At 37.4% G+C, this 16,771-nt stretch overlaps 1 protein-coding gene across 3 annotated transcripts in view; it reads left to right on the top strand.

Annotated features, from left to right (window-relative positions):
* The first annotated feature begins 1,204 nt into the window (after positions 1 to 1,204).
* Positions 1,205 to 16,771, top strand: part of LOC139759533 (hypoxia-inducible factor 1-alpha inhibitor-like) — a 36,106-nt gene continuing 20,539 nt past the window's right edge. For 2 of the 3 annotated variants that reach the window (XM_071681756.1, XM_071681755.1), the window contains exons 1-6: positions 1,237 to 1,395; positions 2,939 to 3,186; positions 6,965 to 7,113; positions 9,662 to 9,807; positions 11,335 to 11,505; positions 13,423 to 13,572. In XM_071681756.1, the coding sequence (XP_071537857.1) occupies positions 1,267 to 1,395; positions 2,939 to 3,186; positions 6,965 to 7,113; positions 9,662 to 9,807; positions 11,335 to 11,505; positions 13,423 to 13,557 (978 nt within the window). In that variant the 5' untranslated portion in view covers positions 1,237 to 1,266 and the 3' untranslated portion in view covers positions 13,558 to 13,572. Of the gene's footprint in view, positions 1,396 to 2,938; positions 3,187 to 6,964; positions 7,114 to 9,661; positions 9,808 to 11,334; positions 11,506 to 13,422; positions 16,119 to 16,771 lie in introns of those variants that run through there. The other variant, XM_071681754.1, reaches the window with a different exon arrangement.

Below are 16,771 nucleotides of genomic sequence, written 5' to 3'. Positions count from 1 at the left end.
GATTTATTTATATAGATGATAGGAATAATTATAGGCAATATGAAGATAGGCACAAGCGAGTCATCGTCGTATTGCGCAGTGATCAATGTCACGTAAACACGCGACTCGCTCACTGTACAGTTCTCTCTCTCTCTCTCTCTCTCTCTCTCTCTCTCTCTCTCTCTCTCTCTCTCTCTCTCTCTCTCTCTCTCTCTCTCTCTCTCTCTCTCTCTGTGTAAGTATTAACTTCAACATTTCCTCTTGGGTAATCGTAAGGCATCGATCTCTGTCTAACCCCTTTTCCGTGCATTCGGATCTTTTATTCACCTTTTTTTTTTTTTTGTTCTGTTATGCCTTTCGAAAACTTGCCTGACTGTGGTTCTATTTGTGTCCTTTACACAGGATATTTCGACACTCGACCTTTTGAGGGCTATGCCTCTAACGTCCTCTAGTTTATCAGTGCCCATTCTTCTGTCTCTCACCTTTCGTATCTTTCCACTGACTCCTATATATTTCTCTCTCCCTTTTCACTATAAAGGAGAGAAAAAAGTATTCAGCTATATTTTTTTCTAGCCCTTTCTGATTTGTGCTTCCTTGACACCTCCCCCGGTAAATTCCCTGACCATTATAAACGATGGAAAACCTTTTCAGTTCCTGGAAATTTATTCTCAGGATTTTTTACTTTTTTTTTTTGCGTCTCAGTGACCACTTAGAGGTCGATAGCCATTAGGCCCAATAAAAACCTGCATATATATATATATATATATATATATATATATATATATATATATATATATATATATATATATATATATATATATATATATATCGTTTCTTTAACAGAACTGACTATGCATCGGTAAAATGGAAAAATTCGTATTTCATATACTAAGGGAATCCACATCCTTGGGCCCTGTGCCATATAGAACCTGATGTAATGGGAAATCCAGCCTCGGGGATCATGTGACCACATCTCTCAGTGACCCTTATCAAAATGATTTCCTGTCTCGCTCATCATGTGATAGTATATCTGGTAGGCCGATGGTATCGCTACTTTCTATCTTGTCACCCTCATGGTATAGATATCTTTTTTGTCATGCTTCTTATCTTCCCGTAAGCTACTAAATAGAATAGGTGTATGCAACCCACGTAAATATATTTTTCTAAATATGGAGTAATGCCATCTATTGGACATAGGGAGAGTTAGTAAAATTGTTGCCAGAGGCCGCAATATTGCATCTTTCTTAAGGACCAGTGGCTCATCTGTTCCTCCACTCGTCACTCGCAATGTCAACAATGAACGGCACCAGGAAAGGTTGGGACGACAGCCACATTAGAAAATACTTTTTCCCCACGGAACCAATCCCGCGACTATCATGTAAAGATCCCCAAGTGAACGAGTTAATCTCCCAAGAGGTTAGTGCAAGGGGAGAGAGAGAAATGGAGTTGTTCGAAGTAAGATGAACCTTCGTTAGGAAGTAACACGTAGTGGAAGTGTATTTTTCAGCGTTTATGGTTAGTAGGGAAAGTGCACACAACAAGAAACATAACCTGATAATGTGTAGCTTAAACTGATGGAAAGGCATATGGAATTACGAAAATGGTATATCTTCCCTCACTAATTTTTGGTGCAGCTTTTGATTTATGTTAACCTATTTGGTTCATTTACAGTGAAGTTTTGGTCATACATCAGTTTGGTTTCGCTTAAGAACTGGAGTCATACTGGGTAACTTTTTCTTGCTTTGGATAATTATCTAGGTTTGCAGTTTGTGCATCGCTAATAGCATTGGGAAATGGCTACTTATGTTTTAAATGTTGTGTATAGTTTGTTGTGATCACAGAAATACCTGCAGAGGACCGATCTGTCTTATATTTGATAATAAGTGATTTTAAGTCCTTAGTGTTTGTAATATATAAGGGAAACTATTAGGTTGATAAGTGTGTAAAATAATATTCATATAAAGAAACATCAGAACCTATAAGAACCTCACCGTATCTCCTTGGCAGTCGTAATTTATCAAAATGTTCAGTATTTTAGGTGAAATATACCAAACACATTTTTGAAAATGCCACCATCTACCGAGAACAATTTTATACATTCTTTGAAGTGTTAGGTTGTTAGTGATGTTTTGTGTCCCAGAAGTGGATATTGGTGCCTTTAGGGAAAGTAGAGCTTAGAAACAAATGACAAATACCTTATGTACATTTATATACTTTACAGTGTGCTACGAGTATCTTCTGTCCACAGTTAATGGAATTGTATACTTTGAATCTAATCTGTTTTCCATGTTTTTGTCTTTATGATACGTATGGTACTTAAAAGTATTTTCTCTAAGCCTTTCTCTTTCATGTGGGTATCTTCTTATTGCTTATGGGACAAACTAGTAGCTAGGAGAGAAATATAGGTTTTGAAGTTTGGAAACCCATTTCTCAGAGATAGTACCCCATCAGCAGTTTTTCCCATTTTCCTACCCAGCTTCTTCAAAGGAAACTTTCCCTTTTCCAGTTTTGTTTACTTTTGGGTTGATGCACGTGATCTGCAGATTCTGAGGTATCATGTAGATCATTCCAACTGTGTGAGTCATCTGATGACATCATCATTGTCAGGGACTGATTGATGAAAGTTAGGGCAAAAAAAATGAGGTGCTACTGCCGTGGATTGGGGAATGCTTTTGCTACACCACCAGGCTTTAACCCCTAAGGGCATTCAAGAGAAATCTTTCATTGCCCATTAGACTTCCCTGGAGAGAAAGGGTTTTTCAAACATGAAAGCTTGTATTTTTTGATTACCTCAGAAGTATGAGTTTTTGACAGAATATATGGATTGTTTAATTAGTACTGCATAATACAGCATTTGGAAGTTTTTTGATGAGAATTATGTCAAAAGTTATTGAGTTTGTGTAATTTTTTTGTGCATTCTAGTGTCACACTTATTTTTCACACCTCTTTTGTGTTACAGAAGCCAGTTGTCCTGACAGACACCAAACTCTGTGATACAGCCTTGAAATGGGATTTAGATTATTTGGTGGAAAACATGGGGACAGAACGCTATATGGTATTTGTATCTAAGAACCACAAGTTTAAGTATTATGATGAAGCCAAGATTAAGCAATACAAATCAAATTTTGTTCCGCCTACTAGAAGAGTAGATATGACATTTGCAGAATTTGTTAAAAAGCTAAGGGACTGGAAACCTGGAGATGAAAGGTGAGGGTCACATTTTTGTTCCTTTATTCACCCAGTTATATGTAGGAGCACTACCTCTCTCTCCCAACGCACCACTTCATACCCATCCTCTAACTTCCATGCAGAAATTTAAATCTCTGTCTTTCTTCACTCTTCAGAAGCCTATGTTCATAGATCCCCTTACCCCAAGCAAACACCACATTGACAAAACATTCATGTTTCAGTGACTCGGCAACTTCTAAGCAACCCACTCTTAATCCACCAGATGTATGTGTGCCAGTCAAGAGGCAACTACTTGACCATCAACAAATAAATGTCTCAGGATTCAAACCAGCCACTACTTGACCAGTCCAACAAACGACTATCCCAGAATTGAAACCAAACGTGCAGTCATTCTTTTCCTTAACCATGCTGCCCCTCCTAACTTAGCTTCAACAGTGTACCTGATTTTGCTCAGATACAAAACAGACTGAAAAACATAATGAGGGATGGTACTGAAATTAGCATATATATTACCTCAGTCTGTCAAGAAACAGATTTTTTTTTTTTTTGTGTTACACTCTAGCTACAAAGGATTTGCTTTAATGTAGCAGCAATCTAGCAAGAGAAAAGGAAGTTTGCCTATAGCTTGCATTCATTTAAGGTGCAGAGTCTTAAAAACCTTAAAAGGCAGGTCACACCCAACAGAAGTACTGTTGGGAACAATAAACACTCTTGGGTCAGTAAACAAGATGTCTAGCAGGAACATGGATTTATTACAGTTGTGCTTTGGTATCCAGATAGACTTAATTGGTGTATTGCAACACACATTTCTGCATTGAAAATTGCTGATTCTGTAAGTACAAAAAAGTAGTTATGTTTGTGAAAAGAGATACTGCAGGAGCCTTTGGAAAGAGGTCCTGGATAACACCATGACTCTTTCATTGAATTTGGTCCTGGGTTGATTATGAATAAAGAAAAAAATAGAGTGAATTGGAACGATGTGGTATACCGGGGTCGACGTGCTGTCAGTGGATTGAACCAGGGCGTGTGAAGCATCTGGGGTAAACCATGGAAAGTTCTTTGGGGCCTGGATGTGGAAAGGTAGCTGTGGTTTCAGTGCATTATACATGACAGCTAGAGACTAAGTGTGAACGAATGTGGCCTTTGTTGTCTTTTCCTAGCGCTACCTTGCACACATGAGGGGGGAGGGGGTTGTTATTTCATGTGGGGCGGGGTGGCCATGGGAATGAATAAAGGCAGACAGTATGAATTATGTATATATGTATATGTCTTTGTGTGTATATATACTTATATGTTGAGATGTATGGGTATGTATATTTGCGTGTGTGGACATGTGTGTATATACATGTGTATGTGGGTGGGTTGGGCCATTCTTTTGTTTGTTTCCTTGCGCTACCTCGCTAATGCGGGAAACAGCGACAAAGCAGATAAAAAGATAAATAAATATTTTTGAATCCCTGGAGTAAGGGAGAAAGAATTCTATCCCGTATGCCCTGCATGTCATGAAAGACCACTTAAAGGAGCTGGAGCAGGGAGGCTGGAAAATTTCCCCCATCTTGTATTTCAGCTTCGAAAAGAAGGAACAGAATCTGGTCTTTGTGCTACCTCACTAATACAGGAAAGTGATCAAAGTTGAAAATAAGAACAGGTTTCATACATGTTCACCATTTCTGTACTGAAGTAGTACCAGGAACAAAGTCACTCACATCCGCTCTGTCTCTCATGTGTAATGCACCAGTTTCAGTGCCCCCTGTCCACAGCTAGGGCACACACACCTTTCTGTGGTTTCCTCCAACTGCTTCGTATGCCCTGGTTCATCCCATTGACAGCTTGCCATCCCTTGCATACCACATCGCTCCAGTTCACACTGTTTCTTGTATGCCTCACACCCTCCTCTCTCATTAAGGCCCCAAACCTTCAAAGCATCTTTAACTCCATCCTTCTTCCTCTTTGTTTTTTTAACTCCATTCTTCCACACATCCTTCTGCCTCTTTGTTTTTTAACTCCATTCTTCCACCACTTTGGTTTTTCCCTTTTCCTTGTTCCCTCCACTTTTGAGATGTATACTTTATTAGTCATCCTGTCCTGATTCATCCTCTGTATGTCCAGTCCATTTCAGCACACCCTCTTCAGCTCTCTCATACATACTTCTCGTATTTTTATACATTTCTCACACTTATCATTTCTTATTTGACCTCTCACCACATGTCCTCAGACATTTAATTTCTAGGACATCCACTCTCTTAGTTTTTTGTCTAAAGCCCATGTTTTACACCTGTACAGTACTGATGTAACATAGCTACTGTTCCATCAAACATCCCCATCTTTGCCCTTATAGACTGTGGCTTTCTATCTACATATTCCTTAATGTGCCCCCTCATCTTCCTGATGGCACACTGCAGGAAGCAACTGATTGTTTTGAGTGTTCTTTTTTCATATTTGTTTTTTGTTACATATTCATTTACAGAAATCTCTCATTTAGAGATAGTTTGATGGATACTTAGGTAAGGATTGTGAAATTCCTGTTCTAAAGAGTGGTCCTGTTGAGAAACTTTTTTCTTTTCTAAAAATGCTTTTACACTGCATACTTTTGTCTACTTACAGAAGTTTCTCTTTTCACAGATATTCTTCTTTTTCATAATTGAATTGGTTACTTTCAGTTTAGAAATGTGCATTGCAATAAACCAGTTGAACCTACTTGTTTAACCATTTACCCTAGATATCAAAGTTCTCTCATTACGAATATATCTGTGCATGCTAGATCTCTTCCTGATTCAAGAATGTGCATTCCCGTATTTTAGTTGAATTCGACCTGCTATTTAAGACTGCAGTTTTTCCCAGAATTACCACAGTTACCTTTGCGAGTGACCTGCTATTTAAGACTGCAGTTTTTCCCAGAATTACCACAGTTACCTTTGCGAGAGACTGTTAAGTGCCATATAAATATCCTTTTCATGTGTGAATAATCTTACACAAATTTGAAAAGCTACAGTGAAGCAAAATGCAAGCAAGTGTCCACCTTACTTTGCTCCTTCTGGCTTGTCATTGCATTGAAACTATAACCTAGTAACAAGTGTATCAGATACAAAAATTCAGTTCTTTACAGATTCTAGTAACATAGATGGGAATTTCTGTCCCACCCCTTATTAAGTTTTTCACTTTGTCCTGCATCAGAGCTAGAAGGAGGAACACTGATGGAACTGAGTTAGGAGGGTTATCATGGTTATAGAAGGACCAGGGTGACTGGATGTTTGGTTTGAATCCTGGAACAGTCAGTATTTGGATGGTCAAGTAGTTGCATGTTGATTGGCCATCAGTTTTTAATTGTTTTCCACCTATCTTGCCAAACAAGTCAACATGGGTTAGAGTTCGTGTACCTGGTGCCCACCACTGTACAGGTGTATGTCTCTCACAGTCAGAGCTAATTTCTGATTTTTCTAACATTATATATCATTTTATATGATGAAAGCTGGGTTGTGCTTGTACAATCTTCCCCAGATATAATGGTTATGAATAATCCCAACTTTCAAGTGTTGTATACTTTTGCAGTAACTGACATTTTTTGAGAATCCTGCTTGTTTAGGATTTCATGAATGAAAAATTAAAATGTGTGTAATAGATATATATTTCGAGGAAGGTAGAAACAGAATGGTTGATATAATTTTGTAGAATTAAAGTAGATCAGAAAATACTGTGATACATAATCAGTAGGGTTTTATCCATAGATGCAACAATTTATCCAGCATCTTATTCCACAGGGCTTTTGACCTTAATGCTGCAAAACTTCTTCCGACAGAGCTTACCTGCAGCAGGGTTTAAACAATACAGTTGGGCAGGGTATTGTGATGGACTTCCTTCAGTTTAACTGGCAGTGGCTCAACGTTCAGCAGTATGCAAATAACTGGGGTCCTCTAACGTCTAACCTTCTGCTGGTGGGCATGGAAGGTTAGATGGTCTTATTCTTATTAGCCATGATAAAGGTTAACAACTGGGACATGGTAGTAGTATTGAAGAGAAGCTTTTGAGAATTTAAGGAATTGTTAGCTATAAAGAGAAAAGATCATCATAATATTTTAATTGCCTATACTTTATTGGTGAAAGTTGAGATTCCAGGGCTTAAAAGGTGGGGAAATTTTACAGTAGAATAGCAAGTACAAAGGTATGATTCATATAAACATTAATTCATGTGTGCATTAAATGAAATAATTTCTGATTTAAAAGTGAGAATAATTTTTACTTAATTGTATTTTTGTCACAGGCATTCTTACCATGAATCCCCAGAAGGTAGTATGATGAGTTCTTTTGGTGTGGTTGAGAGAAAATAGTGTGTTGTATTACTGTCCTTGTTATATTCAATTCCATTTAATTCATAGGCAGTTGATCAAGTGTGTATAGCAGCATGGAAAATTTATGTGCCTGAAGATTGGACAAAGGCATTAATTATTCTGATGTATGAAAGTAAAGGTAGTAAAAGTGATTATGAAAATTACAGAGGAATATATATGTATGTAGCATATTTGACAAGATATATGATACCCCCTTTTGTAGTTGATGAATGAGATGGGTTTAGGAAGAGGAGAGGGTGTATATACTAGATTTTTGAACCTGTGCTGGTAATGAAGAAAGTTCTTGAAAAAATGAAGTGCATGCGATATATATGAATTAAGAAAAACTGTATGCTAGAGTTTGTAAGAAAGGATATCTAGCTACATATATATATCTCTGACGCCTGTTCCAGTTGGAACTCCCTCAAGGGTGGCCACGGCAACAGTCTCCATAACTAGTGAACTCCAGTGCCGCTTCTTAGTGGACCATAGGAGTAAATACGAGGAACAGTTAACAAGGCACATTAACCTATGATGAGTTTGTCAGCCAGACTGTATCTTAAATTTTTGTTTTCTCTTGATGAAGTTGGGATTGAAGATTAAGAAGGCTTTCTCCACTCTCTTGGGCAGAAGTATAGTTAGAATAAATTTGACAGGGAAGAATGAAAATGAATATCATTCTATGTTAGCTGTTCTAATTTATGCTTTTTGATTCTCTGGTAGTGAACCTGTGGAGGAGACCTGTTTTCCAGACATGGAAATGAGATAAAAAGGTGTTAGTGTATATTTATTTTTTACTGTAGTATCCTGTTGTAGATACCTGCAGTCCCTCTTAGGCTTAGGGACTTTGATTCCAGTACTTTTATTTGGGTTTACATTTGCAAAATGTTTTTGATACCAGTTCTGCATGGAGAAAATCTCAAAATCCAAATTCTTTAAAAGTTTATAAAGGTTAGTCTTAGTCCTGCAAGAAAATTTTGTCAAGACATATGAAGTTTTCCACTTTCAGCAAAGTGTCTCACTTGGGGATGAATCCAAACCCTGTGTTTAAATGAAATAAAAGAATAGGCAAGTAAAAGAAATTATAGGAAATTGATTAAAAAGATATCCCTAATGTATTTTGATATATTCTCGGATGACTGCTGCTAAAGAACGTCTCTCCTATGCCTTATTAAATCTGTAAGAGAATTGCTAGAGATCATCAGAGATTATCAAGGTGAATATATCATTGTACTCATGAGGATTAAAACCTCACTCAGCAAGGAACATCTTTTAACCCAGTCTGACCGATATGTTAAGAACCCATAATTTTGGGAAGGAACCCTTCACTTTTGGCCTTTCTAAAGAGTTTTTCCTTAGAGATCAACAGTAGAGATATTAGGCATTCCTTTAACATACCTGTTAATGTTACTTTACTCTGGATATATAGGGTTGACTGGGTGTGGCCCTTGGGTTGCCATCATCTGGGTAGAAGGACCCTATTTATGCCAAAAGATGACTCTTAAAGTCTCCTTTTTTGTTTTACTTGATTCCCTTTTTGAGTTTTTCTAACTCTCCGCCATATTAGGATGCTTCCAAGGCTTTTGGGATGAACCTACCCTGGAGGGAAATGCAAGTTTTGGAGTATGAAAACCTTGCTTTCCCTGGAGTGTTGTCCAATAGCATTTTTCTTTGTTGTTTCTTTGCCATACATCCCTCTCTTTCATAAATCCTTATTGTAAACAAAGGTGACCAATCTTGGGTTGATGTCTAGGTTCCAAGAATTGTGAGGTAGGTCAGTATTGACTGCTTAGGGATGATGATGTCATTGTGTGGTGAAGGTTAGACCAACCTGGGTTGGGTCATAAGCCACTTTCATCTGGATGATTAGCTGGGAATGAAAGGCATTTACTTCACGAGAAGACTGGGGAATAGGGGCTTTTACCCTCTTGTTGCCAGAGATCCCCTTAAAGCATGTGAACAATAATGTAGAGAGAAAGTTTTTCATAATTTAGGACTTCTGTTTTTAGTTGAAAAATGAAATCATTTTCCAAAGAAATCTCAAACCTTTTAATTGTGAAAAAATTTTCTTTCCTACATCTTGTTCTCAGTTTAGGAAACAGTATATACATTACACATGCCATAGGCTACTTTCTGTTGGTATCATTAGTTTTATTTTTCAATTTTAGGTAATGTGACCCCTGTGCACTATGATGAACAGCAAAACTTCTTCTGCCAGTTGATTGGTTACAAGCGGTGCATACTTTTTGCCCCAGAACATTATGAACGTCTTTATCCATATCCTGTGTATCACCCACATGACCGACAGTCACAGGTAACATGTACTTGTTTTTATGTGGTCATTTAGGAGTGTAAATGCTGCAGATCATTAGTTTAAATTCTTTATCAAAACATATCTGCTGGAGGCATGCATCTCATTTTTCACGTAATTGCTTTTCTTGATATGGTTAGGTACTTAACAATAACCCATGAAATAGGCTGATTCAGGTGAGAAACTGCAGAAGCTGGTGACTGAGTCTGGTAAAGTGTGTGAAAGAAGAAAGCTGAGAGTAAATGTGAATAAGGGCAAGGTTATTAGGTACAGTAGGGTTGAGGGACAAGTCAGTTGGGAGGTAAGTTTGAATGGAGAAAAACTGGAGGAAGTGAAGTGTTTTAGATATCTGGGAGTGGATTTGGCAGCAGATGGAACCATGGAAGCAGAAGTGAGTCACAGGGTGGGGGAGGGGGCGAAAGTTCTGGGAGCATTGAAAAATGTGTGGAAGGCAAGAACATTATCTCGGAAAGCAAAAATGGGTATGTTTGAAGGAATAGTGGTTCCAACAATGATTATGGTTGCGAGGTGTGGGCTATAGATAGGGTTGCTCGGAGGAGGGTGGATGAGTTGGAAATGATATGTTTGAGGACAGTATGTGGTGCAAGGTGGTTTGATCGAGTAAGTAATGAAAGGGTAAGAGAGATGTGTGGTAATAAAAGGAGTGTGGTTGAGAGAGCAGAAGAGGTTGTGTTGAAATGGTTTGGTCACATGGAGAGAATGAGTGAAGAAACATTGACAAAGAGCATACATGTGTCAGAGGTGGAGGGAACGAGAGGAAGTGGGAGACCAGATTGGAGGTGGAAGGATAGAGTGAAGATTTTGAGCAATCAGGGCCTGAACATGCAGGAGGGTGAAAGGTGTGCAAGGGGTAGAGTGAATTGGAACAATTGGTATACCGGGGTCGACTTGCTGTCAGTGGATTGAACCAGGGCATGTGAAGCGTCTGGAGTAAACCATGGAAAGTTTTGTGGGGCCTGGATGTGGAGAGGGAGCTGTGGTTTCAGTGCATTATACATGACAGTTAGAGACTGAGTGTGAACAAATGTGGCCTTTGTTGTCTTTCCTTAGCGCTACCTCGTGCACGAGGGGGGGAGGGGGTTGTCATTTCATTTGTGGTGGGGTGGCGACGGAATGAATAAAGGCAGCAAGTATGAATTATGTACATGTGTATATATGTATATGTCTGTGTATGTATATATATGTATACGTTGAAATGTATAGGTATGTATATGTGCGTGTGTACGTGTATGTATGTACATGTGTATGTGGGTGGGTTGGGCCATTCTTTCATCTGTTTCCTTGCGCTGCCTCACAAATGCGGGAGACCGCGATAAAGTATAATAAATAAATACATAAGAAATTCTGTACTTTTTTAAATGAGCTGTCATAAAGAAGATGAGTCATAGTTATTTCTTATAAGTTTTATGTTTTAGAAATAGGTTGCATAGAAGTTAACATACAGTCATACATTATATTGTACAAACAACAGTGATATTCAACATCAACTAATGATATGAAATTCTTCAGGTTGACTTTGATGCACCTGACATGGAGAAGTTCCCCGGACTGGAACAGCTTCGAGGTGTGGAGGCAGTTGTAGGTCCTGGTGATGTTCTCTATATACCCATGTATTGGTGGCATCACATAGAGAGCTTACCAAACCTCTGTCACACTGTATCTGTTAATTTCTGGTACAAGGTGGGTGTTGAAGTCACATATTATTAAGTTCATGTAATTATAAACTTATATTGTACAGGGAAGTATTTTACCCTTTTGGGATCCAACCTCTAGAGCATGCTTTGGTATCATACTGATTTTTAAATTTCCACATTTACATCATCCCTGGTCAGTTTGTTCCATTCATCCACCACTCTTACACTAAAAAAGTACTCCACATCTTTGTTAACGTGTTTCTTGTTTATTCCATATTATGTCCTCTGAATATTTTATATCTACATCTCTTGAAGCATTGTTCATTATGCCATCAGTCTATTTTATAATCTTAAAAGTTATTATCAGGTCACTCCTTATTCGTCTCCCTTCTATTGTAGGCAAATCATAGGTCTCTCTCTTTTCCTGTAACTGAAGGTGTGTGCAGAAAGTTAACCAACCCCTTGAAATACCGTTTAAGATGTTGCTGTTGGAGGGCAAAGGTTCTAGAGAGTGGAAAAGGGCAAACATCCTACCTATCTATAAGAAAGGAGACCAGGAAGAGATGCTGAACTGCACATTAGTCTCCCTGATAGGTGTGATCTGTAAGGTACTGCAAAAGCTAATCAGAAAGCAAATAGAAATCCTTCTACAAAGGAAAAATTGCCTTAGTTAGAGCCAAACCGATTTCAGGGAAAGGTGGTCATGTGCAGTGAGCCCCTTAGATTTCATAAACAGACTGCATTCTCATTTAGATGAAAGGAAACACTGGGTACATTATTTACATCTGGACTGCCAGAGAGAATTTGGCTCTGTACTGCTTGGGGAGCTCTGGATCATAAGGCAGAAATGAGGGGTACACTCTTGTGACGGATAGAAGTTTATCTTAGCTGAAGCAAAAAAAAAAAGAATCCATACCAGAGGAGCCTTCTCAAAATGGGCTGAGGTCACCAATGCAATGCAACAGGGTTCTTTTCTGGGGTAATAACTCTTCTTTATCTGTGCGAATGACTTGCCAGAAGGTATGGACTCCTTCCTGAATATGCGTGCAGATGATGCAAAGGTCACAAAGGGAAGTGAAATGTGAGGAGGATTGCATCAGCTAACAAGACAGACTTTAAAACTGGTTTGATACATGGTTGATGAAATTCTACCTGAATATATGTATAGTAATGAAGATAGGACATGGTGAAGGGAGGCCTCATTAGCAGAAAATATGCTACAGGAATATGTATGTCAGAGGGACATGGGAATTGATATCATCCCTAACCTGTCACCAGAGTTCCAGGTTAGAATAGTAAAAGAGACATTGTCTGCTGGCAAATATAAAAATAGCTTTGAAGTATGTGGATAAGGAAATTTTTAGCAAGCTGTTTGTATCCTACATAGAACTAGAATATGATTCTCAAGTTTGGTCACTTCACCTAAAGAAGCACAAAGCTCTAATAGAGAAGGTCTGGAGGAGAGCAACAAAGGTTATACCAGAATTAAAAGAGCCAAGTTAAAAGAAAAGACTAAAGGCTTTAAATTTCCCTACCCTGGAAAAGAAGAGTTAGGGGTGAGTTGACCACATCCGACAAGATTTTGCAACAGATTAAGAATGTGGACAGTGAACAATTCTTCGAGAGATATAGGAACTGAGCAACCAGAGGACACAATATGAAATGAAGCTGGAAATTTGTTAAAAGAAATGTAAAGTATACTGGTGGTAGATGAATGGAATAGAATGATTGAGAACATGGTTAATGCAGACAGCAGACATAAATTTAAGAAATTGTATGATAGTAGAGAATGTTCAAGAGATTGAATCCCACAAGTAGATATTGTTGACTGTAAAATGAGAAAAGTAAAGTGATAATAAATTTTAAGTGGAGACAGAGTGGAAACCTTCTTTTGTATTATAGTGTTTTTAAACATCATGTTATATGATAAAGGAGTGAATTTATATCAGTATTTATATTTAAGGGAGGCCCAACTGAGAAGATAGAATATCCTCTTAAACCAAGACAAAAATTAGCCGTTATGCGTAATGTTGAGAAGATGCTGTTAGAAGCTTTGAAGATCCGGCAGAAGTGGGGCCTCTTCTGCGTGCACTTGTGATTGGCAGATATACAGGTGAGGAGGCAGAGAGACAAGAGGGAAAACTGTGATTTGGTGCTGTTGAGGCTAGTGTTTGTTAAATTATTTGATAGGTCTTGGTATCTGTAAGGTGCCAATGGAATTCATTGTCCTGCAGAAAAGAATATAGTATTGATTGACATATATGATATCAGTAAAAGGTTCACTGACTTATTTTATTTGCATAAGGATGAATGACATTCCTGTGATTTGTAAAGGGACTAGGCAACATCAGTATTATGATAAGTTGGATGATTGTAGCAAATCTTTCCTTGTGGTCCTGAGCAAAGAATAGCGTACTTTATATTAATGTTTATTGCAAGTAACGTATCATGGAAAATGAAGTGTTTACTTGAAAAAGAGTCTCTTTTTGCCTGATCTCCCATTAATAGTTTTATTTTTAATTACATTTTCAGAGTAGTTGTGCTTAATGGTGTGTCTTAAATTTTCTGACTGCATAATCTTGTAGACCTAAGTGTTTGCCGTTGATAAATCTTAATCCTCCCACTCATGTACTTTAATGTCTAGGTTTTTTGGATGCCCACCTCAAGTTTTATCACAAATACTCAACAGATCACACTTTAATTGTGTGCACTTGTTTTAAGCTATTGTATGATGATTCTATTACTGTAAGCTGGACTCTTTTTGTCTAGGATATTTATGGTTTCTCTGCGCACATGGTAATTTACTGCATCTTTTTGTAAAGAAGAGATCTACTTGGGTACACATTGCATCATCATACAACTCCCATACTTAAAAACTTTGGAGGCCATCATAGTGTTAAGTAAGGATCTAAAAAACTTTGTAGGCCATCATTATGGAGGGTTGGTACAATTTTAAATAAGGCTCTAGAACATACTTCACATAGTGATGCAGGGTATTTAGTATGTATTACACCTTGATGCAGAGTCTGTGACAGTGAATTGCTATAAATGTATAACAAGAAAGACAAAAAAGAAGAGAAACTATATTGTTGAAATCATGTATGATCTGTTGCAGCATATCTGTAGTCTTAAATTTATTTACATTTCTATTGGTTGAATCACTTCCATGTTGCCTTATGGCTCATTTATACGTTTAGATGTTAATGTATTCTGAAAGTGGGCACTGGAATGTAGTGTAAATGAAATCTTGTTGCAAGATTGCTCTTTGTCATGAAAAGAACTTGTGGTCTAATTCAGTAAGGCCACATATGCTTTGGTCTTAGCACCGAACTAGCTTGCAGTAGACAGAAGACATATTCATGGAAGGATTGGCAAGCAGTGTACTATAATGTATTTACTTTTTTCCTAGATACTTTAACAAATGCCTAAATACTTTTGAACTTATATGGGATTTGATAGTAATCATCTTACTGAAGGTTCCTAGTCCTATGACTGCTATGCTGCTGAAAAAGATTGTTGCAAATCAGTGTGAATGTTATACTAAAATAATTGTTTTCACTTAAACTCTGCCCTAAAACCAAAGGTATTTAAGAATTGGGTGATGATAATGTGTACTGTGAATACATTTTGATTTTGTCTTATTTCTTCCAGTGTAGTATTTCTTATAATACTATGTAGTAGATTAAGTTTTATAAAAAAAACATTTTATTAAGAATACTTATGGGCTGAGGCTGTGTTCTCAAGAAGTTTCTGAGTTTCCTGTATGATTAGCAAGAAAACTAAGTCAAAGCAAAGGTGAAAGTGCATTTTCAGAAACAGTATGGTCGTAGATTTAGCCATTAAATGGGGTTCCATAGTTTGCTGAGAGAGGAGTTATAAGAAAATGTTAACTCAAAGGTGAAAGTGCATTTTAGAAACAGTATGTGATTTTACTTTTAGCCATTAAATAGTTCCAGACAGCCCCCCTTATAAGGCAAGTTATAGTGTGGGGTGTAATATCAGTTTGGCTTCAGAGAATCAGGATATATAATAAAAAAAAATTCTGCTTGACATTTTTTCGTAAATTTGGTCACAGTTGCTCAGAATGGTCTGTCATGATACGTGCAGAAGTTTAATTCTTATCATTCAGAAGTCTAGAAAATGCTACCTTTCTCAGTAAGAAAGTGCAAAGTGAGTGACTTGTAATTTGTGTCTGCTTATTGTGTGGTTGTGTGTATATTCATGTACTGATAAGTGCATATATTTGCATTTGTATTGCACATTCTTGTGCTCATCTTTGCATTTGTATGTGCCTGTGCACATTGGAAGCATCACTTCCACCATTAAATGTACACATATGTTGATTTAGAGTTAATGGTGTAAAAGTAAATTCACTTTATTTTTACTGCCTTACCTTGCCTTTGGGTAAGATTTGGTGGGTATCAACAGAAAACATAATTTTCTACATTGTTTTGATATGCATTTCCATCATTAAATACGAAGTGCAGGTTTTCTCTTTTGGCTACTTAGTACTCTAAAAGTAGCTTATCAGATTTCATTAGGACTCCTTTGTATATTATGAACTGATAATGTAAATGGTTTGTTTCAAATGGACCACTATAGGTGCTGAAGGACATATATCTGGGATTTGTTTGATCCTCTTAATAAACTTCATCAAGATGTGTTTTTTATACTTGAGATTACTCTGCTACAGGTTTCAGAAACAAATAAAAAAAACAATATTAGTGTAAAATGCTAAGGAGAGTAAACTCTATGGAAGTGTAGATTTCAGAGGATATTTCTCCATGCTTAACCATTTCAGTGTGCAGTAAGTTTTTGGGTCTCCTTAGGGTACAAAAAACATAATTTCTTTTTTTCATATATTAATAGGTGTACTAAAAGCATTTAAACTGTTTTTTTCTGTCATATGTTAAAACTCAACCCATTCTAGTTTAGGGAAGACATATTCACTGGTTTGGCAAATCATTTAACTTGTGAAAAGATTTATGACATTTAAATGAATAGGTGCACAGAAATTACCTGAATCATTATTTCTTTCTTGTGAATTAAGAGATAAACATTCCCGGCTAAGGAAAACTGCATCATTTACTTGATTAGTTAATCCTAATTATGGGCATTGTATCCCAAGAGAAGGCATGCAGCCATCCACTGTGGTACCAGTGGGTTACTAAGGCCTCTAGGCATCTCCATTGACATTTTTTCTCCATTTATACACATACAATTCAGCTTGTGGCAAGAAATTATGTGTAGATTGATATCAATACTACCATGTTGCAGTGGGTGTCATTTAATGCCCATAGTACCAAAAGAGT

Source organism: Panulirus ornatus, chromosome 33 (assembly GCF_036320965.1).
Source record: "Panulirus ornatus isolate Po-2019 chromosome 33, ASM3632096v1, whole genome shotgun sequence".
NCBI lineage: Eukaryota > Metazoa > Arthropoda > Malacostraca > Decapoda > Palinuridae > Panulirus > Panulirus ornatus.
Note: the sequence above shows the minus strand (reverse complement) of the source record. Positions and strands in the feature narration are given on the sequence as shown.